This window comes from Eleginops maclovinus, chromosome 19, assembly GCF_036324505.1.
Source record: "Eleginops maclovinus isolate JMC-PN-2008 ecotype Puerto Natales chromosome 19, JC_Emac_rtc_rv5, whole genome shotgun sequence".
NCBI classification, from domain to species: Eukaryota; Metazoa; Chordata; class Actinopteri; order Perciformes; family Eleginopidae; genus Eleginops; species Eleginops maclovinus.
The window spans coordinates 16,576,225-16,601,225 of record NC_086367.1 but is presented as its reverse complement, the minus strand read 5'-3'; the positions used below and the strand labels follow the sequence as shown (position 1 = coordinate 16,601,225).

At 41.5% G+C, this 25,001-nt stretch overlaps 2 protein-coding genes across 5 annotated transcripts in view; both read right to left on the bottom strand.

Moving 5' to 3' along the window:
• aqr (aquarius intron-binding spliceosomal factor) overlaps positions 1–18,694 on the bottom strand; it is a 45,414-nt gene extending 26,720 nt beyond the window's left edge. For both annotated transcript variants that reach the window (XM_063909007.1, XM_063909008.1), the window contains exons 1-20: positions 18,558–18,694; positions 17,997–18,101; positions 17,629–17,685; positions 17,364–17,404; positions 17,213–17,248; positions 16,990–17,110; positions 16,675–16,815; positions 15,812–15,880; positions 15,544–15,644; positions 15,351–15,427; positions 14,311–14,375; positions 12,026–12,142; positions 11,786–11,899; positions 10,634–10,737; positions 7,790–7,892; positions 4,362–4,482; positions 3,789–3,930; positions 3,086–3,264; positions 1,963–2,130; positions 243–412 (exon numbers count right to left, since the gene is read on the bottom strand). In XM_063909007.1, coding sequence (XP_063765077.1) covers positions 243–412; positions 1,963–2,130; positions 3,086–3,264; positions 3,789–3,930; positions 4,362–4,482; positions 7,790–7,892; positions 10,634–10,737; positions 11,786–11,899; positions 12,026–12,142; positions 14,311–14,375; positions 15,351–15,427; positions 15,544–15,644; positions 15,812–15,880; positions 16,675–16,815; positions 16,990–17,110; positions 17,213–17,248; positions 17,364–17,404; positions 17,629–17,685; positions 17,997–18,080 — 2,010 coding nt within the window. In that variant the 5' untranslated portion in view covers positions 18,081–18,101; positions 18,558–18,694. The remainder of the gene's footprint in view (positions 1–242; positions 413–1,962; positions 2,131–3,085; positions 3,265–3,788; positions 3,931–4,361; positions 4,483–7,789; positions 7,893–10,633; positions 10,738–11,785; positions 11,900–12,025; positions 12,143–14,310; positions 14,376–15,350; positions 15,428–15,543; positions 15,645–15,811; positions 15,881–16,674; positions 16,816–16,989; positions 17,111–17,212; positions 17,249–17,363; positions 17,405–17,628; positions 17,686–17,996; positions 18,102–18,557) is intronic.
• A 1,831-nt stretch (positions 18,695–20,525) lies between these two features.
• The window catches only part of dph6 (diphthamine biosynthesis 6), a 54,486-nt gene continuing 50,010 nt past the window's right edge, over positions 20,526–25,001 (bottom strand). For all 3 annotated transcript variants that reach the window (XM_063909716.1, XM_063909717.1, XM_063909718.1), the window contains exon 15: positions 20,526–22,517. In XM_063909716.1, the coding sequence (XP_063765786.1) occupies positions 22,399–22,517 (119 nt within the window). In that variant the 3' untranslated portion in view covers positions 20,526–22,398. The remainder of the gene's footprint in view (positions 22,518–25,001) is intronic.

Sequence of the window (25,001 nt, the reverse complement as noted above, 5' to 3'; positions counted from 1 at the left end):
GTCCATAACATATGAATATCCAGTGAGAAGTGTCCTTTATTGGGATCACGGGAGGGGGGGGGGCCCTTGAGTGTGTGGTAATCTCAGGGCTGCCCTGGCCCCAACCTTACAGCTACAACACCCAAGAGAGTGTAATATGTGCGATACATCACTCTAGGGTGGTGTGTGGAGGACCAGAGCTCAAGGTCTGTAGATGAAGTACTCGATACAGCATCGGGTGTGCTTTAGCGTATAGTCCAAACCTTGAAATTGTTCTCCTTGGGTTTGCGTCTCATGATGACATTGAAAGACTCATAAGGGTCTTCAGTGCCACTCTGGATGCTGCTGGTCATGTCCTGTTGATACTGGTTTGGGTCGAGCCATACACGGAAGGTTCTGGCGTCTCCTCGCAGCTTAGGCTTTGGGTCGGGTCCTAGAGCGAGAGAGTGTTTGGGGAGAATAAGTGTTATACTAGAATCCAGTAATGATGACCTTTAGTGATAAATAATACATATACATTTGTAGGCAATGCTTGCAGTCGATGTAACGCAGGTCTTAATAACAACATCCATCCTTACATTCTTAAATAAACACCTCGAAGAGAGATCACCCTGGCTCGCCTTACAGTTTTGCAAGTCCCCATGAACAGGAATTACACAGAGGCTTGACTGACAGGCCACGGGCTTAAGGCTTCCCCCATAGGGAGCCTGTGTGCAGCAGCAAATGCAGCTTTCACAGATGTCTAAATAGATTCTTGTATGGAGCTGCAGGGCACAGAGCAGGAAAGTGAAACCCAATCCCTTCGGCATCTGATGTGTGTGTGTGTGTGTGTGTGTGTGTGTGTGTGTGTGTGTGTGTGTGTAATGTGTGTGACCATCTATGTGTATGCCGGTCCACGTGCACATGTGTACAGCTATGGTGGATGATCAAATCCCGCTGACTGAAAGGAGTATGAAAGCTCACGAGTGGAAGCTGCACCCTCAATGGCATGGAATAAGAATGTGGACAGCTGGGCCATGGTGTGTTAGCAGTTAAAACAAGTATGTGCCATTGTATTGTGTTAAGCTGTTAGTTAAAGGTTAGATTAAATCAATACACATTTAGATGTAACTGCTTTGAATGTGTTCGTTATTCTGTATTCAAGCCTTATTGTTTTTGCACTTCTCAGCTTGCATCTCACCTTCAAGTGCCCAATGATTTGTGTCTAACCCAACCACTCAGTTACCTAGGGTACCACTTAGCCCCGTTGGGGATCTGAAAGTTTAACCAAGCCTTTACTCGCAGGGCATGTTCCCTGCTGGCAGCATGTCTAGTTAGAAAGCCCTGCCCTCTGCATATTTAATCCAAACAGATGAGAGGATAGTGGAAAGGGAGCTTCAGTGCATGGACACACGTTCTGACGGGGACTTATAAGCGAACTAACTTAGGTGAACCGACGGCTCAGAGGGAATGCTTTGGGCTGTGGGTGAAAAACATGACAGTAAAACAGAGGAGACATATTTTACTTTCCAGGAAAGACCAGGAGTTTAAATGTGATCTGTGGGGATTCCTTACACGTGGACACAAAACAGAACTTTCTATAAGCAAAATACGATAGCTTACAAATACAGTTTCATGCTTTGTGCCAATAACGCTGGAAAATAACTGTGGCTGGCTAAACTTTTCCTCTATGACACATGAATATCTTCTGAAGGAAAAGCACATTGAGTCTTCTCTTTCAGCATACATCCCCGTATAGCCAATGCAACACTTCACTTAAATCCAATAAATGAAGGGGCAAAATCTCTCAGGTGTTGCTGTCGACCTCAGGTTAATGGAATGTTAATGTGAACAGGTCAGGTCTCCCTGTGACTGTCACCATGACAACACCGGTCTGACCCTCTCTCAGGATCTGTCGTTGGGGAGACAGAAGGTCTAACGGGTGGTTGGATGTCACGTGTCGCTGGTGTGTGTGTGTGTGGGCAGGAGCACACAGGATCATACCTTCTTCAATGACGCGTCCCTTGTCATCCAGCATGCCCTGCACCTCGCAGCCCCTCACGTACACCAGGCCCGTCTGCTCCACAAAGGGCTGGCGCCGGTCGAAGCGCGTGCCGTAGGGTAGGTTGGGGCGCACCGTGATCAGAAAGCAAACGTCATGCTTCCGCAGCCCTGTGGGGGGAAAGGGATGAACACAGGGGTTAGAGAGAAAAAGAGGAAAGGAAACGAAGGGTTTCAGAGAAATAGAGGACACGGGGAGGCAGAGAAGTGATGGGGAGTGAGACGGAGTAGTAGTGTCTGGAAGAATGGAGATGTGAGAGAAACCGCCCCGTCAGCGTTTGCCTGATCTTTAAAACATGATGCTCTAATTATACGATGGGGAAAAAGCTATTGGATATAACCATTCCTTCACTGAAATTACACAAAAGAAAGTGAAGCCATAAAATTGGGTATAAAAGGAAATTAAGACATCAATTTGGGATACATTAGGCTTACTTTCTCATCCATTTATCAGTTCATTACTTCTACAGCACTTGCCCAATGAAAGAGCCCATTCCCTTTCTACATTAATCAGTGTATTTGGCATAAATTTGAGTATGAATATAGCCTGTATCTCTGGAGAGCTGTAGCAGTCAGCTTGGCAAAGGCCTCATTGGGCATCTATGTGAATCCCAGTGAGTCAATGTCCTCCAAGGCTGACGATCTACTGTAAACCTTATCTACAGTGCCGTCATCAGCCACAACGGAGAGGAAAATGATCAGAAAATAAAACAATGCGGCTCAGTTGTGGAGGCTACACGGAAATATTATGTCTTCACAGAGACATGAAGCAGGTACGGGTCATGATTCAAGGCCCGGTGGGATGAGGGAAGACTTTATGGTGGTTATAAACTGCTTACTGGGATTGCTAGAAGACACAATAAGGAAAAATAGAGGGAAGAAAATGTGTAGCAGCTCTAAATGAAATGGAATTTATGAGGATGTGTTTTGTAATCAATACATTGTTGTTAATTCTAACTATAAATAGATTGAGAATGCAGGATAGCTGAAATAGCATTATGAATAGTGGACAGACCTTCATAAAAGCTGATTCAAATTCAGTTAAAGTATTGACAAAACATTTTACCTTCCCACTCGTGCTTGATGTGATCTTGTACATTTAGATTTACAGTGACATCAGCTCGCACGCGGGCCGGCCAGCTCTCTCCAATGTTTGGCTTGGCAACCTCGACGATGGAAAACGAGGTGATGGTCTGAGCCATCCTGGCCCAGCCCCCGAACACCACCCCGCCGTACTCTGACTGCCTGCGCAAAGGGACAGACACAACAAGAAGTCAGACAAGCGCTGTAGGCCGTTGCCAAGATTGAAATCAGTTGGATTTAGGGCAGCACATGGCACTACTGCTTACTTATTTACTTTTGCTGGAACAACAAACAAGTTGACATAATGGGAGCACATATTATGTTAAGCATGCAGCTTCCAAATTTGGTTTACAGAATATCACAGTCTTTTAATAAAACATTATCAATACGCCATGCCACTTAAGGAAAGGGGGACGAGGATAAGGATCTTCATTCACGGATGTTAAAAGATGTTAAAAAGCTGTGGTAATATGTGTCCTACTTAGAAAGAGAAAGAAACCAAAGATGCTTATCAGTGTGCGGGAATCCAATTTTAAAACTCTGAATATCTAACTTGTTATAGTACATGAGCCTTTTCTCCACTTCCTCTTTAGTATTCTTTCCGAGCCTATCACTGGACATATTGACGACATGAGTTCGTAAGAAAGACACCTTCCCGTAGTTTTCCAGACATGAGGACACCTTACCATGGTTTCATACGCCACACCACATCCTCGATGTCCTGTCTGATCTCATAGGTGGACTCTAGACGAAACAGATTAAAGTTCCTCAACAGGTAGTCATGGAGGGTCAGGAACTGGAGATTCAGCTTAGGTAGTGCGAGACAGCCTGGAATAAAAGAAATCGAAAGAGACAGAGTTAATAACACTCACATGTTTTGAGTACACCCTTACAATTACCACGTCATAATTTGTGTTTGGATTCAATTACAAAATGACCCAAGTGTTATGAAGCAACATCTGTAATGTCAACAGTTTAAATTGTTGCTTCTACAGAGGCTAAATGTCTGTGTTAAAGCCATAGTAATATGCTTACAGGCTTTTGTTTGTGCTCTGAGAGTTCTTAAAGGTGTCCTTGACAACTAAAGAGGATTCCCAAAGAGGGATGCCAGTTCAGTGCCAGATACGAAGTGTCCTCAGGATAAGAGATAACCCAAGGTGTGACTGCATAAACCTATATTTGAAGGTGTGTTCCTCAACTAAAACAGGCACACACACAGTGATGTAAATCCAATCCCAATTCACTCATGCAACACACACCTTCGCCCGAGTAGTACTCTGTGGGGACAATGTTCTCATCCCAGATTATCTTCTCCGTTGGATAAAGTGGCATCTGGTTAAGTTGCTCGATCTGAGAGATTCTGCGCTCATGACGGGACACCTGTGTGAGGCAGACAGCGAGAGAGACAGAAAAGGAGAAATTAGGTTCATGACAAATGCTTCGTTGTCACTTTGACTCATTGACCGAGATGTTTATCTTCTCCCTTACTAGAATACATACCAGAGAATAAAGGAAATAGCGTTTCCATAAAACCAGGGCACTTCAAATTCTGTTACATCATACCCACCGTGAACCTGTAGTTACCTGAAAACTTTTAATAACATGTCTTGTGTGCGGAATCTCTGTTTTAATGCATTTGAATAGAGATTAAAATTCTGCAGAGACATTATATGCAATATGTCAAGGGGAGGACTACCGGCTTTAGAATACATATCAGCTCGTCTGTTCCTCTAGAGCAGGGGTGGCCAACCATTCAGAGACTAAGAGCCACATTTTTTTTACTGTGTTAACGCAACGAGCCGAATGGGCAAACATGAACATCACCCCATCCCTTCCTCTCTCACACACACACACAGACCTCTGCTCAGCCAGATTTATTGTAAATGTCACACACCAACATAATAATGACAGAAATTGACCCCTACAGTACTAAGACCACAAGCCAGTCATATTCAACAATGAACATTGTGTGCACTGTCTCACACACACAAACTCTTAGTTAAACCAAGTGCACAAACAAAAATATAATTATTTACATTAGCGTTTTTCTTTTACCATGCATGTTGCTTAGTGGGACTTCTGGCATTCCTTGCCTTGAACAATCCCCTTGAAATCTGGCTTGTATTCCGTTGTTGCCACTCGAAGCAATTCTTTCACATGGGTGTCAGTCAGAACATATCGATGCTTTGATTTCACGTGTTTCAGGGTCGAAAACACAGACTTCGCAGACATATGTTGACCCAAACATTTGCAGTATCTTAAGCGCAGCCCGTTTGACATTGGGGTATTTTTCCCTTAAAGCAGGTTTCAGTTGGTCCTCCTCACAAAGATCGATCATCTCCAACTCAGATGCAGCCTCATCTGTGACTAGAAAACTCGGGAAATGTTTGGTCAGCTTTGCACAAGCCCGTTCACAGATCCGATCATGGCTGGCGCTCCATCCGTGGCTATTGCAGTTAGTTTCGGTATGGGCAGATTTACTTTCGCAAATGCAGCCTTCATTGTTTCTTTCACATCTATGCCATGGGTTCTGTCTTTTAATGGTACAATATCAAGGAGTTCTTCTTTGATCACACAATCTTTTTGTTTGAGACAGACCGTGCAAATATTGCCAACTGAGGCTTGTCTTGTATGTCACAAGTCTCATCCAATGCAACACTAAAATATTCACATACTTGAAGGTCACAGTGCAACTGTGATTCAATAGCCGAGTTAATGTCCGATATTCTGTGTTCAACAGTGTGGCGGGACAGTTGGACGTCCGATACCATTCGTTTTAGTTTGTCGTTTTCAGGAGACAAGATTTCAACAACGTCACAGGCATTTTTTAATAAACTCCCCTTCATTGTATGGCTTTTTAGCCCGTGCAATGTTCCAAGCCGGTCTCTGAGTGCTTCGTCAATTTTGGGAAAACTGTGACCAACTTGTGCTTGCAAAGTTCAGTTTCTTTTGGAAATTCCTGGTCGATGTTAGCATGGAGTGAGCTGAAGTGGCGCTGAAGATTTGAAGCTTTGAAATGCGCTAATGACGCCTGACATATAAAGGCAGAATGGCTTGCCATTACGTTGAACACAAAAATATAAACTCTCCCACTCTGTTAAAACGTCCTGTGTTCATCTTCATACTTTCGCTTTGCTGTGCATTTTTTCCCTGCCATTTTGAGAGCAAAGTTGACACTAATTGTTTACTCAAATGATCTTGCCCCTACTGGGAAACTGCGGTATTTTCATCTCACGCATATGTGCGTTTGACGAAAATACCGTATTGAACTCAAGCGAAGCGAACACGCACATTAAAAAAACACAAACACAAACTTTGATATGAATGTAAGAGCCGCATGAAACCAGACAAAGAGACGCATGCGGCTCGGGAGCCGCGGGTTGGCCAGGCCTGCTCTAGAGGAAAGGAAAGCTTTAACACAGAATGTGGTGTAACAGCAGGAGTGTTTCTAAAAAAGAATGGACCCTCCTCCCTAAGCATATTAATGAGTATATCCCCTGGAGCAAGCACAATTGTTTTTTCTACCTTGTGGCAGAGTTCTAGTCCTGTTGCCCTGTCCGCTTAAACCCACTCGTTCAGAGATGTTGGTTGTTGGGGGCAACCTCAGGCGCACACAAATGAGTCCCCTGACATTGTCTCCTGCAACAATCTAATCAGATAATTATCAAAATGGCTTTTCTCCATTACTTCTCTGAAAAGGACCTGGGGAGGGTCTGAGTGGGTAATTATGAATAACTGCAGGACAGCCTTGAATCACCCACTTAGATGAAGAGGTCTACAGCGCATGTGTGAGTGTGTTGGGAAACTTCAGTAGTTCCCCGGAGGGGTTGTAAAAATATAAAAACTGCGAAACAAGGGAAGGGGAGCCAGAGAGGACAGTCCAACTACCTCAAGTTTATTTTTCTATGTTATCAGCAATGCCTCCAATTTACCCTACGACACACAAGTGCCCACATAAGGGAGTAATTGGATTAGAAGGCAAATTCAAGAGGGACGGGCAGCGAGGAGGGGATACTGTACGTATTCCAAGGTCAAAGGGCTTAAATGAATGATTTTACAATGAGAAACACAAAGGCTATGATGCCGCAGCGCTGACCGGCCAGTTATTGTTCTGAAGAATAACTGTTCACCAACATGTTAGTAGAGGGGCACCGATGCCAATTATGGAGACTTTATGAAGCCGGTTGACAAGCACACAGAGCCTGAAGTATTGCTTCATTCCCTTATACAATTACAGCATTTCCATTTAATCAATAAATGTCTGCGGTATAAAATATTGTCTTGGATAAACATTTCAATATTGCAGTAGAAAAAAGTATAATATTTTCAGTTAAAAATCATTATGGATAATCGTCAGGATTGGCATAAGCTTTTTTAAATTGACAGACTATATGTCATTGGTACCTGTCTGCTTTTCCATCAAGTCACATTTGTTATTATATCTACAATCTATAACATCCCAATGCAAACAGAATTTTTTTAGACAATGATGGGTCAACCTTTGTCCCTATAGGGATCAAGGTGCATGCTCCTCTTGAAAAATGTTTCCATTTTTTTGTTAAATGTACGGATAATGACGACTGAAATGAAGGTAAAACCCTGCCACTGTGAAAACCAAGACTTGCAATGTATAAAAGACACTAATTGATTGTATTTACATGACAGTGAAAGTCATGACTGCACTTACCAGAAGCTCAAGCAGAACCTCCTTCTCATAGGTGGTGTCTTGTCCTTCAGGCAGCTCTGGCAGCAGACACAAATACGAGGCCACCTGGTGGAGTGTATTGGGACTACGGAGAAGATAAACAAAAGGTTAGGCGACTAAACCAAAATGCAGATCAGGGATGACAACAAGCAGATGTACTTAATTGGTTCGCTATTGACTGAGATGGTGAAGATTAATCTTGAGGAAGAGACCACCTGATGTCCAAAACAACATTTGGACTATGTATCATTGCATCATACTGTATTTCTAAAAAGAAAAATAGTGTGTGTTCAGTCACTCTTAGAAAACTACACCCCCTTCTCAGAAAGAGATTTGAAATGGCAACAACAACACCACTTTATGTGTGAAGATACACCGGCTTATCAAATTCTTTTTGCTTGTTAGCACTGCGGCACAAAGCAAATCTTGTGTTTGCTTCGACACTCACTCCTGCTCTGTCAGCATGTGTTAAGGGGCCGGGGCACACTGATGCGACAGGATTATGAAAATCAAAGCCCATCTCCTTCTCAGAAAGCTGAGGCATGGCTCTCTGCATACAGACCTGTTTTAATCAGGCTGACACACTGTGACACAGGCAGGGTCTGGTACACAACGAAGGACAGGGCCTGGACACATTGTGACAGCCCTGGACAGCCACACGTGGCCCTGACCGTCTGAATCCGTGAATGTGCATCAATTCTGCTACTTGTGATGCCGGGCTGGGGCAGTTGGGTGGCAATTCTGCCAATGTTGCAGTTTGGTGGCTCAGTGGATGACCCGGCATAGGTCATGTGGACATTCCTTCCCTTAGCAACAGAATTCCAGCAGCACAAGAGCTCGCTGAGTAATGGAAATGACTGGACGAGGTCATGACTGACAGCTGAGCTAGTGGCAGGGTAAGGTAAGGATGGTACATGACAGAAATTGGTCTACAGTAAGTTTACTAATAAACCTAAGGCTTCTTGACCCCTTGATCAGACTTTGGATCAGCTATATTTAAAAAAGCCATTTTGTTTAGCTTAAGTACATTTTTGTCACTTTAGCCAATAAAAAGAATCATTTCTTAGTCAAACACAGGCAGTTTTATTCAGCCAGCTACACGAAAAAACATGAAAAAAAGAACGCACCGTTACAACTCTTCTTTTCAATTGACAAAGCCAAAAAAACACACGACAAATGTGTTTCATGGCAGCTTAAATCTGCTAAATAATAATTGAAGTGTATGCTTTCACAATGTTTTCCTTTCTTTACTTATTCACAGAATACCGTCAGAAAAGGAACCAGGATTAAATGAGAAGTGTAATCGATCAAATCCAAACGCCCTTTCCAATGACAGCACCGCGCCGAAGAACTAATCCACAGACCCAATTACATCCTTTCTTTTTGCATTTGATGACTCTCTCTTTCACACAGTGCTGCATACTCTTTGATTGTGCAGTCAATTCACTTTCGGCCTGAAATGACGCTCACACATACTAACATGTTTTATGTAAGTGAAAGTGTGTGTGTGAGAGTGATAGAGAATGGGTGTGTATATGTGTGGGCAGACTAAGCAATAATGCTGCGTTTGTGTGTTTGGGGGACTTAGCGGATAAATTCAGAGCGGCGGGTGACTGGGAGCTTAGCCTGTGGGTAGAGCAGCTGGAATAAACTGGCATTAGCATGAGTTGTTTGGATGAAAAGTGCCTCGTTAAATCTGATCGGCATATTTGGAGTTACCCAGGAGCTGCTTTGGTGACAGTTGTGGAGCAGGGAACAATGCAGTTCTGCTATATTCAAAACCCTAATTCTGGGAAGAGGAGCAGAGCCTCTTGAAATGGTATAGTTCAAATCTTTACCTGATTCAGCTCAGCACGGCTCATAACCCCCCCCCCCCCCGACTCAAAGAAACTAAGTTTGGGGTTTAACAATTTATAATCCACTAAAGAAGTTAAAAGGAGATGATAGATATGCAAACAACAAACGCAAAGAGGACATGTAGTTCCTACACGGTCAGAGAGGAAACTTACTAGACAAACAAATAAGTATTCAGCTACTCATTTAAGTTTGTTGTAGAGCTGAAACATTGGTGGTTTAAAGACCTTCTTAAAGCTTTGGTCTATATATCAAATGTTCATTATAACATCAAAATGACAAGAAAGGTTAGAACCCCTAAAGTAATTACAAGTTAGGAATAAATCAATGTCTTTTTACTCCCCTTCACGCATGTGCACAGGTTAAAAAACCCACACACAGGCTAGTTCAAAGCCAGGGTGCTTTTTAGCTCTTTGGCAAGCTAATATGATCTGACAAACACAGCTGTTCAGACAGTTTATTCTCAAGCCACTGCAAATCGATTAAATTAATGAGGCGTGCCTCTCTCTCTGGCTGGTACCAGCTGCCTGTTTAAGGGCTCACTAGCTGCCATTTAGCAGGGAAGTCAGGCAGCAACGGTGCTGATGCCATACTGCAACTTAGTGCCCAGAGAGGACGTTTGCGTGGGTGCTTCTACTTTGACTGGGGTTTGTAATTTCTGGAGATCCAAAGGAGCTCAAATAAAAGGTCAGATCGCTATATCATCTGCTCTTGGCCACTGACAGTACTTTTGGGGAATTATGAACTTTTAAAGAGATAAAGTACACTCATACAGTTAGTATTTGTATATGAAGCAGAATGGTAAAAAAAATACAACACCACAATGTTTGATATGCAGTGTATTTACACATCAAGTTGTCCGGTTAGATAAAATAAAAAAACACATACTAAAATATTTTAGGTTTCAAAGATGGCTCTATTTCTACGCTGTTCAATCAACAAACATGATTGATTCATGGTGTTTTGATTTACCTGAGATGGCCAAAGTGTTTGGTCAGGGATTCACGAGTGTCTACTGCTGCCACGTTGGACAGAGCAAAGTCCTGCAACTCGGGGAAATGAGCAAACGCTGCCCGCTGCAAGACAAAAGAGCAAAATACTCAGAAAGATTTCCAGAAACTGACCATAGTTAAAAAAATATTACTCATTGTTACATATACTGCATTGCTTTAAACCAAGATAACACCACTCAAAAAGGATTAGAAAACATAGTAACAGCTCGGGTGTGGCAATAGATGGATATACAATACCGACTTAGGACCTATACCATTTATCACAAGTACAAAAATTAAATTTGGTCACTGTCTGTATCATTTTCTATTCAAGTTGCTCTCGTAAAAACATAAAGCCAAATACTCTAAACTCTACATCCTAAAAAAGAAATCAATGAAGAGCACACTGAATACTTTGAGTTAAAGGTCTCCTATCATGCTATATTTTAACAATATATTGTACTGCAATATCTATACAAAACATGTCTGTGAAGTGTTTCTCAAAATACCAAACAGATCAACCATTGTAGCCATGCCTCATACCCCTCTATTTCAGCCCTGTTCCTGAGCTGACCTGAAGCTGGCCACGCCCCTTTGGAGCATCATGATCACTCTTTCTGAAGAGAGAAGTTTCTCAGCTAAATGCTGCCGTGATTAAACCTCTATTATGTCAAAACCACATCTAGCATTATATCTGAAACAGTTCTCAAGTGTTTACCACTACAACAGTGACATTATATGTATTATATATACACAACACCTCTAAGTCCCTCCTGCAGACATCCTGCACAGAGACACAGAGATGCTGCGGAGGTTTAGATTTAGTTAGCCGACTGTATAAGGGGACGATAGGTTGAGACGTGACACGTGGGCGGGACGTTGCCAGGAGTTCAATGTGAAGACAGCCCACATTTTGGTTATGACATCATATTGGCAGCCAATCTGGATCAGCTTGTTTGTACCCCCGTTTTTAGAGATGTGGGTAAGCAGGAAAAGAGAGAGGGTTGTATTTTCTGACAGTTTGTGAGTCTACTTACACACCGGGGACACATTTATTTATAAAAGACAGCAAAAAGTGCATTTTGCATAATGGTTGACGTTTTAACAAAGCATATTCGTGTGTTCTGTTTACCTGCAACGAGAGGATTCTGTCATAGTGCAGAGTGGTCATCTCTTTCTCCGTCAAGGCAGTACCTGTCTGGTCACTGATCTCAAAACCTGTGTAGAACTTCAGCATGTCCAGCAGCTACAGAGAGGCGACAAGAATATGAGTTACTCTTACACAGGGAAACATTACAGAAATGGTGACTCGATTTCATCATGCCTGCATACAATAATTTTAAGTGTATTTTTGTGTGCTATTGTGTTGTACCTGGCAGAAGAGGTGTCCTTCCTTCTCTCTGTGGACGAGACTGGACAGGTGGCAGCTGACCACCAAGTGAGAGTCATCCAACACAGTGTTGAACCATCGTCTGGTGGGCAGCAGGGCCTAAACACACGGGACACCACGTTTATGGCTTGTAACCAAATACCTGAATACATCCTGTTTAAAAAGCATTCTTTTTCAGTGGACGCGTCTAAATGATAAGAAAAAAAGACAATTTGTGCAGGAAAAGGGTTCAGATCGCCCTCCATCAAGGAAGGAAAGAATTAGGTATTGTATGAATAGACACCTCTCGGGGATTTTAAGAATCAATTGGCTCAACAACTACAGCATTTCCCAGCATCTGGACCATGATTATCCATACAGCTTATTGATCCATGAGCTTTTTGTGTCTTGAGGTTGTTTTGCATCATATAGAGGCAAACAAAAGGACAGGATGGCAGTGATATGTGAAGATCACTTCTATAGACATCATTTATGTGCTCGCTGTAGCAGGCGAACATGACATGAAGGCAAGTAATGGAGAAAACTGTCAAAACGAGATAAAAGAGCCACTTTGGTATAAATATAACAAAGAATTACGCTGCATGTTGATGAACTGACAGCCTGAGAGATAGAATGACTGGAGCACACAGAACAAAAAAGGAGATTCAATCTATCACAGTATAAAAGGCGGGGAACAAACCTGCCCGGAAGGAAACTGCATTGTAAAATGGAATATGAAATGGAATACTGAAATGCAAAACACCAACAAAACGTCATATCCATTATTTTATTCATTGAAAACAGATCTTCAAAGGGAGCAGGTGCAGCAAACGATACCTAAACACCGAGAGAACAGATACCTTTATATCCAACATCTTTGATCTAAACAGGGCACTGACAGCCGGCATACAAGACACATGAAAACCAGGATCCTTTTTTTGTCCTGCATTCATTTTCAGGTCGTCATCAGAGAAGGGAAGTATGGATTTCGAGCTACTGAGGCTTTGTAAAAGGATAGCGCTGAAGGACAGGAGATGTCTCTGGAGGCGGTTAGCTGGCCGGCCACTAGCCGCTGCCAGGAACAGCAAGGCCGGCCTGTCAGCACGACAGTCAGAGGAAATCTATTCGGCTAGTTTGCTAGAAACAGGAGATCTGCACAGGCAACGGCAGCAACCATCTAATGTGACACTGTGTCTTCAGTCCAGATAACTAACTCTCTTTTAAATGAAGCCATACGATGATGGTGGTTCATAAAAGTTCTTGCCTCATATCACAGAGAACTGACAACCTGGTTTCCATTTCCCCAAGTACTACAGACCAATGTATGTGCATTTTACCACTGAGGTGTAGTCATGCAAACAACAGGATGTTGCCAGGGTTTTAGGAGTGGACTTGCCTGGCATCCAGACCTTTAAAAGCACCAACTCTACTGTAATTACTAATACTTTGTCTGATATCAGTCAAAGAGTCGAGAGGAGCAAAGTAGAAACAAAAAACTACACCGTTGGATGCTAATGCTGTCTAGAGCAAAACAACCTTGACAAAAGCTCAGTCTTGACTCGTTGCCATTTGCCCCACGTAAAATGGATTGTCAATTTTTTATTACAAAAATAAATACAGGTTCCATGGTAGAAGAAAAAAAAGAGTTGCTTGCTGAAAGAGGTTTTTTTTTAAACAGCAATACTCATCATTCATCTCAAATTCTAATTGAACAGTAAAAAGATTGGATGAGGTTTTAGAAAACTGTTTTTTGTCGTAATTATTATGCAAACACAAATATTTAAACAAACTGCTCCTTCAATACCTGGGATCATTTCCAGAAGGGAATAATGTCTCCGGTCATTACTCTTATGTCCAGCAGACGCTGCTCATCACTCCTTTCACCAAATGTCAAATGCCATCAGGCTAAAAATATCTTTCATACTCAGATAAAAAGACTACCGTTTCAAATACTGCAGAGCTTTGCAGACAGCAATGACAGAGACACATCGGGTGGAGCTGAGACTGGACATTTAGCCTCTGTCTGTTGACCTGAGTTAGCTAGAAATGTGAAGGGCGAGCAAGCTCTGCAGAGACAGATGTCTACACCACTTCCTTTATCAGAATACCATGATTAAGCAAATACACTGTACGTGCACAGTGGAAAGGAGTGTATGCTTAGTCTGTAAAGCCTGAGTGCATCACCCTGCACTCTACATTTTAAATTAAGCAATCAAATGTAGGGAGAGAGGAAGTACAAATGGCAAAAGATTTCGAATGAAGCTTTGCAATGAGAGGAAGTGTCTTACCTCCAAATCAATCATGAGTTCAATGAATCTTTCGCAGTAATGTACTTTGTCCATGGATACAGGCCCTATGGAAAGGGTAGGAGGGAATCATGGAGGTTAGCACTTCACCTCATGTCAGGGAATACATGTTGACAATAATGCAATCTGACCGACAAGCAGACATGACTATTTGAATGTACAAGGCAAAAAAAAAAAGCTAGAGAAAAATAACGATGAGGTGTAGCAGTGGAAAGGAGGCTGTGTAGTTATCACGGAGGATATGAGGACAGCAATCGCATGTGGACAACACCAAGGTGCCATGCTGAGTGTGTGAGCCTCACTTTGAGATACTGCATTGCCAGCACAGCAGCATGCTGGGACCTCAGCCCTCATTAAGCATGTTGGTGTGTGTGTGTGTGTGTGTGTGTGTGTGTGTGTGTGTGTGCATGTGTGTTTAAAGTTAAGGCATGCAGCACGCATTAGAGTGATGTGGATCCAGCTGGGCTTTGGATTGTAATCTACCCTGTCAGGTTTGAATTCTACCTAAACACAAAAATACACGTTCTGTTTTTAGCATTCAGGTGGGGGGGCCTCTGTGTCGGCCTGCATTACAGCATAGAAGTCGGTGCCAGTGGCTGTATGGCAGCTGGAGCACATGCATCCTTCGGCGGATGCACGACTCAGAAAGAAAAGGAGAAAGTAGTGCAATTAGAAATAGTGATAGTAAAGGGGGATATTGTGGTTTAAACTGGCAGTGGACTCGAGATGTTCTTCTGACATCACAGGCTGTAGAAAATCTTCAGCACATTAATCATGCTGGGAAAGGTAAAACGAGCTTATGCTAGAACTGCTTTGGGACCAGAGACAACCGGTATCATTCCTTTAACTCAATTCTTTTTGAGCTAGAAATCCACACCTTGAATGCACCATTTAAAAAAAAAAGATAAAATAGGAGCAATATCTAATAGTCAGTCGTCTTGATGAGTAGATTCCACATTAGTATTAGCAGTACACAATAACACCATGAACTCACTTGGGAAATAAACATTGATATTGTTTACCTGATGGCGGTATTGACACGAGAACTCCAAGAAACTTTTTAATGAGAGCTGAGAGGAAGGCCCTCTCTTTCTTTGCCCTGAGGAAGACACAAAGAAAAGCAAATTAGAAAAAAGCTCAGCGACTCCTCAGATACCAAACACAATTTCCTAGTCTGTAAAGATCTCAACACACAAGCAAAAAAAATATTATTACTGTTCAGCTTCGTCAGCATCCATCTTATCACATTTCTTCTTGATTAGATTCCAGAATTTCTGCAGCTTGGGGACTTTCTTAAGCTCGTGCTGGAGTCTGGACTGCAAAGATGAGACAAAACTAATCAGTAAAGAGATCATTGCATTGAATGTGGAGTATAATAACAAGCAGGTTATTGTTTCCTATGATGAATATCCAACATTATTACTGTGTGTGTGCCGATGACCACCGGAAACAACGTAATTAGGGTAATAGGTAGATATCTTACTGGTAGGAGGCACATCCACATAGGCAGAGAGATGAGCTGCTGCACCTGCTCTCTGATCAGATCTACCTCCTGGGAGAGGGCGCACAGAGAGAGACAGAGACAGAGAGAGTGAGTGGTCAAAATGCACTGTGTATGACAGATTTTTATTACACATCAGCCCATAATAAAATTCTGCAACTAAAATATTTAGAGGGCTTTATAGGATACAATCAAAGTGCAGCAGGCTATCACAGCAGATTTTAAAGTGAGACATCTGCAGTGCTTCCCTGTGGTTTAATGCGGCTGCAGAGGAGAGACAGAGGGGTGGGAGCTGACCCAGGTTTCACTGCCTTGTCTACTACTGCCACCTAGTGGATCGTACTAAGAATTATCCTAATTTCCACATTTATCTTGGGGACTAAGGCATATCTTGCATTAATGAGTAAGAAGCCAATTGTAGTACATATTGAGAAAAACAATAGAATGGTGTAGGCTGAAGATTTCCCAACCATAACTTAAAAAGGGTGGTCTTCTGTCCCAGGATTCAGGAGTACACAGCAAAATAATAAACCACAGTGAATAAAGTATTATTATATTCTACTGTTATGCATTAATCAACACCCCTGGTTTAATAATATCATTAATGTTTTAGGGTATAAGGAACAGATTTAATTGTTATGAATCTGTACAACCAAAGTTTAGTAGACAAACGCCCCTAACTTTACACCATGTTTATGTTGTAAACAAATATAAGGGGATTATTCCCATTAATCTGGGTATTGACATTAAAACAAACATCGTCATTGACCTTACAAGCAGCAGTACAATACTAAAAGTTGCATACTGCTCCACTGAGTCAAGATATTGAGTGTTATGGTACACACCAGACTGTTGAAGCAGTGGTCAAGGAAGACCAGCAGCACGGTTTGTTCCTTCAGAGTGAGGCCGGCCCCCTCACCCGCCAATACAGCCTCCATCACACATTTGAAGAAGAAAGGGAAATGGATGGGCTCCTTTTTGAACACCTGATGCATACAAATAATAGCACAAGTACAATTATGCTGATAGCCATACATTTGAACGGTAAGATGGGTGTGGTGAACAAACAGTGAAGTTACTAACAGTAATAAGGTGTTTTCAGATGCTGGGGTCACCATGCATTAACAGTTAACTCTTGGTTTAGTTAATGCATTTCTTACCTCCCAAGCTGGGACATTCTCCCTGAACTTCTCGTTGACGATGCAACAAATGGACATAAGGTAGGCATTGCTGGACACTTTAGGAGTGTAGTTCACCCAAAGATAGTTCTCAAGGTACTGGCTGAAAGATGAAAAATATTGTATGAATATATATATATATACCAAGTTGTTTAATTGATTATTGGCATAAAAAGAGGGAAGAAGATGAAGTGAAGTATCCCACCTGAACTCAAGCAGCATAATTTTTCTGATGGCAAATCTGAAAGCAAAATGAAAAGAGGACAATAGAAAAGATAAATAAGTGTAAGTGTTAATGTGAAACCTCTGACTAAACAGAGCCGTGTAAGGCGAATATTATTTGTATTTTCACTTACTTGGACATGAGAATCTCTTTTTCGTAAACATCTTCCAACACCTAAAAAATAGGAAGAATTAAAAACTGTTAATTGCACATAAAGCATCCACACCTAAACGCTTAAAGAATAACAGTTGAGCTCAGGCAGAGTTCATTAACTGGTCAAAATAAGCACTTCCTCTTTCCAAGTCTTTACCATATCTATCATTGTGATAAATAAACAACACAACAACAAATTGCTTTGCCAAAAGACAACAACAATTGTAGCAATGCATATAACTCACCTTTGGGTCAAATGGCAGCTTATTCTTTGCATGAGGAGCCCAATATTTGTTAGCCAACTGAAAAAAGAAATAGGGAAAACAATCAATAGTAGTAAATATTAAGGAAACTTGTTTAACTTAGATCGACTCTCTTTTCGATCAGACATATGATCCACAGCACAAACATTAAAGACTAGTGTAAAGAGTACACTCCTCCCTTTTGCCCACCTCACACAGGGTTGAAAATACAGGATCAATTACAGGTAGTTGCAGAAAACTGACTGGAGATTGAGAAGACAGTCGCTCTGTCATCAGCATATATACAGGAATGGGGGGGAAAAAACACATATTGCTGAACAACAAGGGTAGTGTTGATGCACAATGATTACCTGTGTGACATATTCAGCATTAATCTGAGACACAGAAGGCGCCGAAGCCTTTTTAGCGGGGGTTTCTTTTTCCTTGGTGGCCATCTCAAGCTGCTACAATGACGACTGTCAGAAAAAAAGATGGAAATAAGATAATATATGAAGGTAACCGTAGTTTCTTATTGGTAGCAATACGGTTTGAAGTTAGCTGGTTGAACTGAACCATCGCCTTAAAAACATAGGGCTGAGAAAGTAAGCTAATGTTAGCTAGGTTCAAAACTTCAGGATGTCAAGTAAATATAAAAGTATTAAATGATATACAAAGTAACTGTAAATTACGGTAATGCCTTTCCTATACTTTTCTAAACAATCACATCAGTTCTGTAGGTTAATATAACTCATTATTAACAATAAAGCGTGGCAAAATACAATTAGTAAACGTTAGCTGTTTCACACTTTCATGGGTGAGCTAAGCTAAGCTAATGAGTCGCACTAAGAGACTAAGACCCTCTTAATAAAGACTTTACTATAAAGTACAGTGGCGTATCCGATGTATAATAACTATAAAGCAAACTCACAAACCTTTTTGTTTATTCCAGCATGAGTGTTATTGCAGTTGGATGGTCAGTTGCGCATGTACACAATCAAAACGCGTTGTTTGCGACGGACTTCCGGAATGGGTACGTCCTTAAAATCGTCCCCGGATACAAAAGCAAGATCTTGGTTCCTACTACGTACCTACCCTGTCTGCTTATGTGCTCATGAACTTTGAAATGACCATTGCGGCACAACATGCATTTGTTTTTGCTTTATTCTTGAGTGGAGTTGAGTTTCTTTTGTTCACTTTTTTTCCATTAGGCTACTTACTGTGCCATCATAATTGGAAATATATGTGAAATACTTACTGTAATGCCCCATTTACTTTTGTTGAAGAGGAAATATTGAAAGAGTCCATTATCACATTTATGTCTCAAATCCTTTTTATGAAAGACGGTATACTGTACATTAAAACATACTAGCTACACAGAGTATGGAGCACACAGAGCAGGCTATACAATATAAAAGAAAGACTCATTGTAGAATACAAACTACACACTTGTGTTAAGCCTTTTGACTGTAATCTCCCCCGATCAGGGCTGTTGGGTTTGTTGGAGACAGGCAATGATGTTGTGCCAGTGTTGTGAACAGCAGACAGTTTGGTTGTCGGTCCTTCTCCCCTGTTAACAGAGTTTCTCTAGATTGACATGCAAATGTACATACAGGATACAAAATTCAGAGTTGGAGGATGTTGGTCTATTGTTTGGTCTTGGAAAATAGCTTAGTCTAGCAAGCCCCAGACAGAATACTACATGTTTTCAAGCCCTCTAGTTGTACTTCTGTTTCCATGGTTTCACGATTGGTGTTTGTTCGCATTTTCTTGACAAGTAGAAGTGAAATTAATCAGTCAAAAATGATTCACTACTGTTTTTGATTAAGTTTAAGAGCGTTTTGGAAATATGTGCATATGAAAATCTCAAATCATGTTTTTGTCTTTACTCAAAAATGTGGAAATCGAAGACGAGTTAGGGTACTGTAACGTAAATACAATTGAATTGTTTGATCATTAGAAATACAAAACATAAAATAGCTATGTCAACTAATTAAAAATGACAACCAAATATGTCACTAATCTATTATAGGAGATGAATTCGTGTACAATATTTGACTTTATTTAATTTGTTATGTTGACCACAAGAGGGCAGCAGACACCACTCAATAGCATGTGATGGCTTGCCAGTTCAGCAGAAAGACCAAGTTTCATTTAGTCAGTGCTGTGACCATGAAGACATGCTTTTACAATCTGTCAAGGGAGGGAAACAATGCATTATGGTTAAAAAAAGGATTCGAATATACAAACAAACAAAACCACAGTCACTGAGGCAAACAGAACACAATGTCAGGAGGCGTCATGCTGTGAGGCGGCTCCAGAGCTGGGCTGCCCTACCGAAGCACACTGCTGTGGGGAAAGAGAGTCACACACATCAGCCTGGTTAGCCTGGAGGAAGAAACACACAGTTAAAGTCCATGTGCAAGGCCACAATGACAAGAGCCGCAGGCTGGTACAATGTGCACAAAGGACAATGTTAGCCACAACAGCCAGTTTGTTTGCAGAGTGGTTGCAGGTCAGCTAAGTAGAAAATGTACATTTGACAAAACACATGAGAAAACTAAATGTCACCCTGTCTTTATTCATTTCAAGTGGAAACACAGTGGTGGAGAAACAAAGAAATGTGTCTGCCATAGGCCATCACAGTGGCCATGATTAGAATGTGATGATATAGTTGTGGCTTTGCCTGTGTGTATGAAACATGCATGCTGAGAGACACAATGCAGTGTTTAAAGTGTGATCGACAAGTGGTTATCATGCACTGAATTATAGTGGCAAATCTCCTCTATGCTTATTGAAATGGGTCTTGTATGTTTGTGTGATGTGACACATACAGTCCTTGTCATTTAGCCATTGTCACACTAAAGAAAGAAGCATGGGCATTCAAAACTGAATACAGAAAGTTCTTGCAAATGTGGCTTTTTATTTACAACATGTAATTCAATTCAATTTACATGGGTTGGTGTATGTTGGTTCTTTACATTTCATTCCTCAATTTCAACGACAAAACTAATTTTAATCATCTCTGTTAACAATTGTTCATTTAGGGTGCTGAATATTCACACAAAACAATTTGGCAATAACCTGCTTGTACTTTGTCACACACAAAGAAATGTAAGGAACCAAGACTACCTACAAAGAAAACATATTTAGAGAATATTTTATTCAGCTATTTGTTTCATTACTTAATCTGTTGGAATTATAAGCTCGAATCAGAATCAAGTTTATTGCCAGGTACATTTACAAATACAAGGAATTTGATTTGGTGTCTGGTGGTGCAAACATAAACAATCTAAGAAAATAAGTTGTAAAAGTAGGTAAATATAAAGATAATAAAAAGAAGTATTTTAAAGACACTATTTAGCATTAAAAGAGAAGATTTTAAATGGAAATATACAAAGAACCTTAAAAGTAAAACATGTGGCAATAAATGGCAAACTACAGTGAATCTGTCTTATTTATTGGAAACACTGAACGAAATCAAATGTGTGAATAAAATGTATGGGTGTTAACTTGACTGAGGTATTCAAGAACAAAATCGAAGTACTTTATTAAAAAAATATCCATAAGTTAGTGCTTATTTGACAGCTGCATCAATCAACCATTTTAAAAATCGCCCTGGTGGGGCCTTTAAAAGCAAACAGGTGAACATTAACACACACTGTATATTTATGGGGCATTGGATTGCTCGCTCTCATAAATAATTGCTTGTTTGTGTTTTTCAACCCTCAATAAGACTCTTCAGGCTCTATTGGCTGCCTCTATTGTTCAATTTTTGATAACAACAATCAAAACAACATTCGGTTGGTGAAGATCAATAGCCCACTCCACTCTGCCGCCATCACAAATGCAATAAAGAGAATAGCTGGAGTGAAGATGCATTCCAACTCAGATCATCAATACGGTTCACGATCTTTGAGAGAAGAATTGTTCCAGGAGCAATGGTTAATGGTGTTATTTTCTTCCTACATCGTCACAATGTCCATTTTCGGGCCCCAGCACATAAACACAACACAGAAGACACACCTGGCCTGCAGCTGCGTCTTGTAGGGTCCCTCTCCTATTAACCAGCTTGCCTTAGAATCAATAGAAAACATAAAGAGGCTTAATCTTTTCGGGTGCTTGCCACTGATTGCCCATTACACAATAATAACACACCTTGAATCCCATGGAGCATGAGAGAGAGTCACATCATCCACACACTGCAACAAAGCAGTCACACAGTAAATCTATAGGTTTACCACTGAACAGATGGTGTCAGCGGTGGCGCTAGGCCTTTATGAGGGGTGTTAGCTAACGTGGTGAGAGAAATTCCACCAGAAACAGTGGGATATCAGGGGATACAGTTTATCGCCTCGTGGAATGAGACACTGCTGGTGTCTCCTTTTGTAGTCCATGATCTCCAGGCTTCTGGTATGCAGCTTGAGCTTATAGAAGTTCTAAAACACTCTTCTCGAAGGCAGAACAACAGCTGCTGCAGTATACAACTCCAGTGGAGGACATAGGGATTATTGGCCTAACTTCTGTGATATAAAGTGGAATAAACACATGTTCAAAACTGCACATCATCAAAACGACTTGGAGACGGACAAAAGTTTGCATTTCAACAATCATTGCAAATAAACAGTCAACATCAACAAGCCGTTATGCCATTTTTATTTTTTCACATTCACGATGTCCTGTTCTAAGTCATGAGTTGTTGGGCTGTGTGAGTTGCTTCTCCAGAAAAGCCCTATTGGATTCCCATGCTGTGGATGACTGGAGTCAGGTTGTTGACTATAAACTGAGCCAGCAGGACAGGTGGAGGATCTCGGAGTCAGGCAAGTCCAGGACTGGAACCAGGGCCACTGACGGACTGGAGTCTCCTAGAGAGCTTCTCAAACTTGCTTCAAGTCCTGGCAGAAAAAGGTGGGGAGGGAGAAAAGGGGTTGAGGACAAAAAAGAAGGAGGTGTTAGTCTCATGAGAACTTTGGCTGGAGTTGGACATTAGGCTCTTATACAGATGCCCCACTGGGACCATTCCAGGACAGAAGCTACACTTAACCCTTCGACCAGGGAACACAGGCCTATTTACAAATTATTGGCATTCCTTAATCCTTGGCAAATTGTAGCCCCCCCCAACTCCCTGCAGTGCAGACATATGGTCAGCAAGGACTGAGCTCTAAGCTACCCCTACTGAACTCACACACAGAGCTATGTACAACCAAACACATACACAGAAGAAAGGGAGGGGGCAACCCTGCCATGCCCTTTTGGACAATTGAGCAGCTTGTTGGGGGGAGATCTAGTGCAATGGATCCTCTGCCCCCGTTGTGTTGGGATGTTAGGAAGCTGTGTTGGGACTTCCTCTCAGCTTTACTGGAGCTGAGAGATGTTGTTAGTGTGTGAGTGTGGGGCCGGACTGCAGACGGGCAGCGGACATGTGAGAATTCATTGAGCATCTCAGCGCCTGGTCTTGATGACAGCCTGTCTGTTTAGCAGCGGCCCGCTGGGATGTTGACCATTCCAAGCTCTGCTCCATGCACTAATTGGTCACAAGTGTTCCTGTCTTATGGTTGACTGTCCTGGCTTCTTCCTCCTGACTTAAAAGCATACTGGATGGGCCTGGGGTGTGGTCATAATAGAGTGAAACATCGAATGAAAATCAATCATTTTTTTCCATTCCCAAACTTTAACCAATATGATGTATGTAAAAGCACTTATTTTGACTGGACAAACAAACTTTTACCCACTTCTACTCTACTACAACTATGTGACATTGACGTGAACTTGTAGAGAGAGAGAAATCAGGACAAAAAGGTTATTCAAGCAATTCAGAGCTATTCTCTTTCATTTGAAACACACGCAGCATGCCAAACATCCTTACAAAGAGCCCACACTCCCTAATTAGTTAATATGCACTACAGCTTAAAATACCCCCACTGAACACAGGCTTTTTTTGGAGGGCATTAAAAGCCTAAATATGTGTTATCAGAGCATGTGGTGCACCCTGGGAAGCGGGATCCTCTGGAGGTGGCTAGCTGACAACTGAACGAGCTACAGAGATCACAGACAGTGGATGGTTTTATTAAGAGAAGAAACACACCCTTCATCACACCTTGCGCTCTAAGCCTGTTTTATGTCAGGACGTTTTAATCTTTGTACTAACTGATAGGAAATAATTGCGCTCTCTTTGACAGTCTCTTTCCGTGTCTGTTTACACAGACATTCCTGCTTATGTATCAATGAGAGACACGAGGGAGGTGAAGGTGACTTGAGTGACTGGGCAATTTTGTGTTCTTTTGTCTTTGTGAGTAAAAAGCGTGTAAAGACGGACCAATCCCATATAAAAGCTTCTGTAAAATCACACAGAATGTATAGAACACTTCCCATCACACACCCACTCCCCTGCCTGGGCTCTTAGCCCCCCTTTTGGCTACACAGGGAGCCTCATTGAGAGGCCCAGTGGACAGAGGCTGTAAGATTCAAAGAGCCATCACATTAGCAATGGGATGGAACTAAACCATCTACCCAAGAGGACCAGCCATTATTCTACTTACACAGCGAACACACAGGGAGCTAAAAAGGCTGCTGCTCTGAATCCCTGTGTTTTAAAAACCAAACCATTACTTATGCCCACAACACCCTTTTATGCTAAACATCAACAGCCATTTTTGTTGGAACTGATTGATATATAAATATTGCAAGGCTAAGTGGAAAGAAGAGAAAATGGTGTTTCTGAGTGGAACGGTTAATGCCTGCTGGGCTTATGGGGCTTTTAAGCAGTGGCCAAGGCCCAGAGCCAGTGGTTTTTAGCTGTGCTACACTGACTCCCATACTGGTCAAATTAACCGGTAAACGAGGTGGTAATTAGCAAGTGTTGGCTCATGAAAATTGTTCATTTAGTCCAAGAACAATGAACAATTATTATGAGGGGCTGTTAAGTGGAGCCAGAGAAGAACATACGATTCCCTCACCTTTCCTTAAAGCAGCTATTCTTATTTATATTTATATCAACAACAAATCACACGCCTTGTATGCGAGAGGGTTTGCTCGTAATATAATTTTACAACCTCTCAGCTCTTGGGATCATTATATCTTCTTATTGTTGTATTTTTTTAATGATCATTTTCGGCCACAATAGCTCAAAAATAAAACAATCAAACACTTAACAACACCTTGCCAATGTAAAGTAGATACACAGCTAACAACATAGTAACATTGTCTTGGTTTAAAAAAAATACATTATCTTATTTTAGACAAATAGAACTAAAGGAAATTCATTGCATGGACACAAACACAACTTCCTACAAATTCTGATGTTGCTCTTTGCAGTAGGCTAAGTGAATGTTTGCTGTCAAGTTTACAATTTAAAAAAGGTGTACCTTTCAATATTGTGT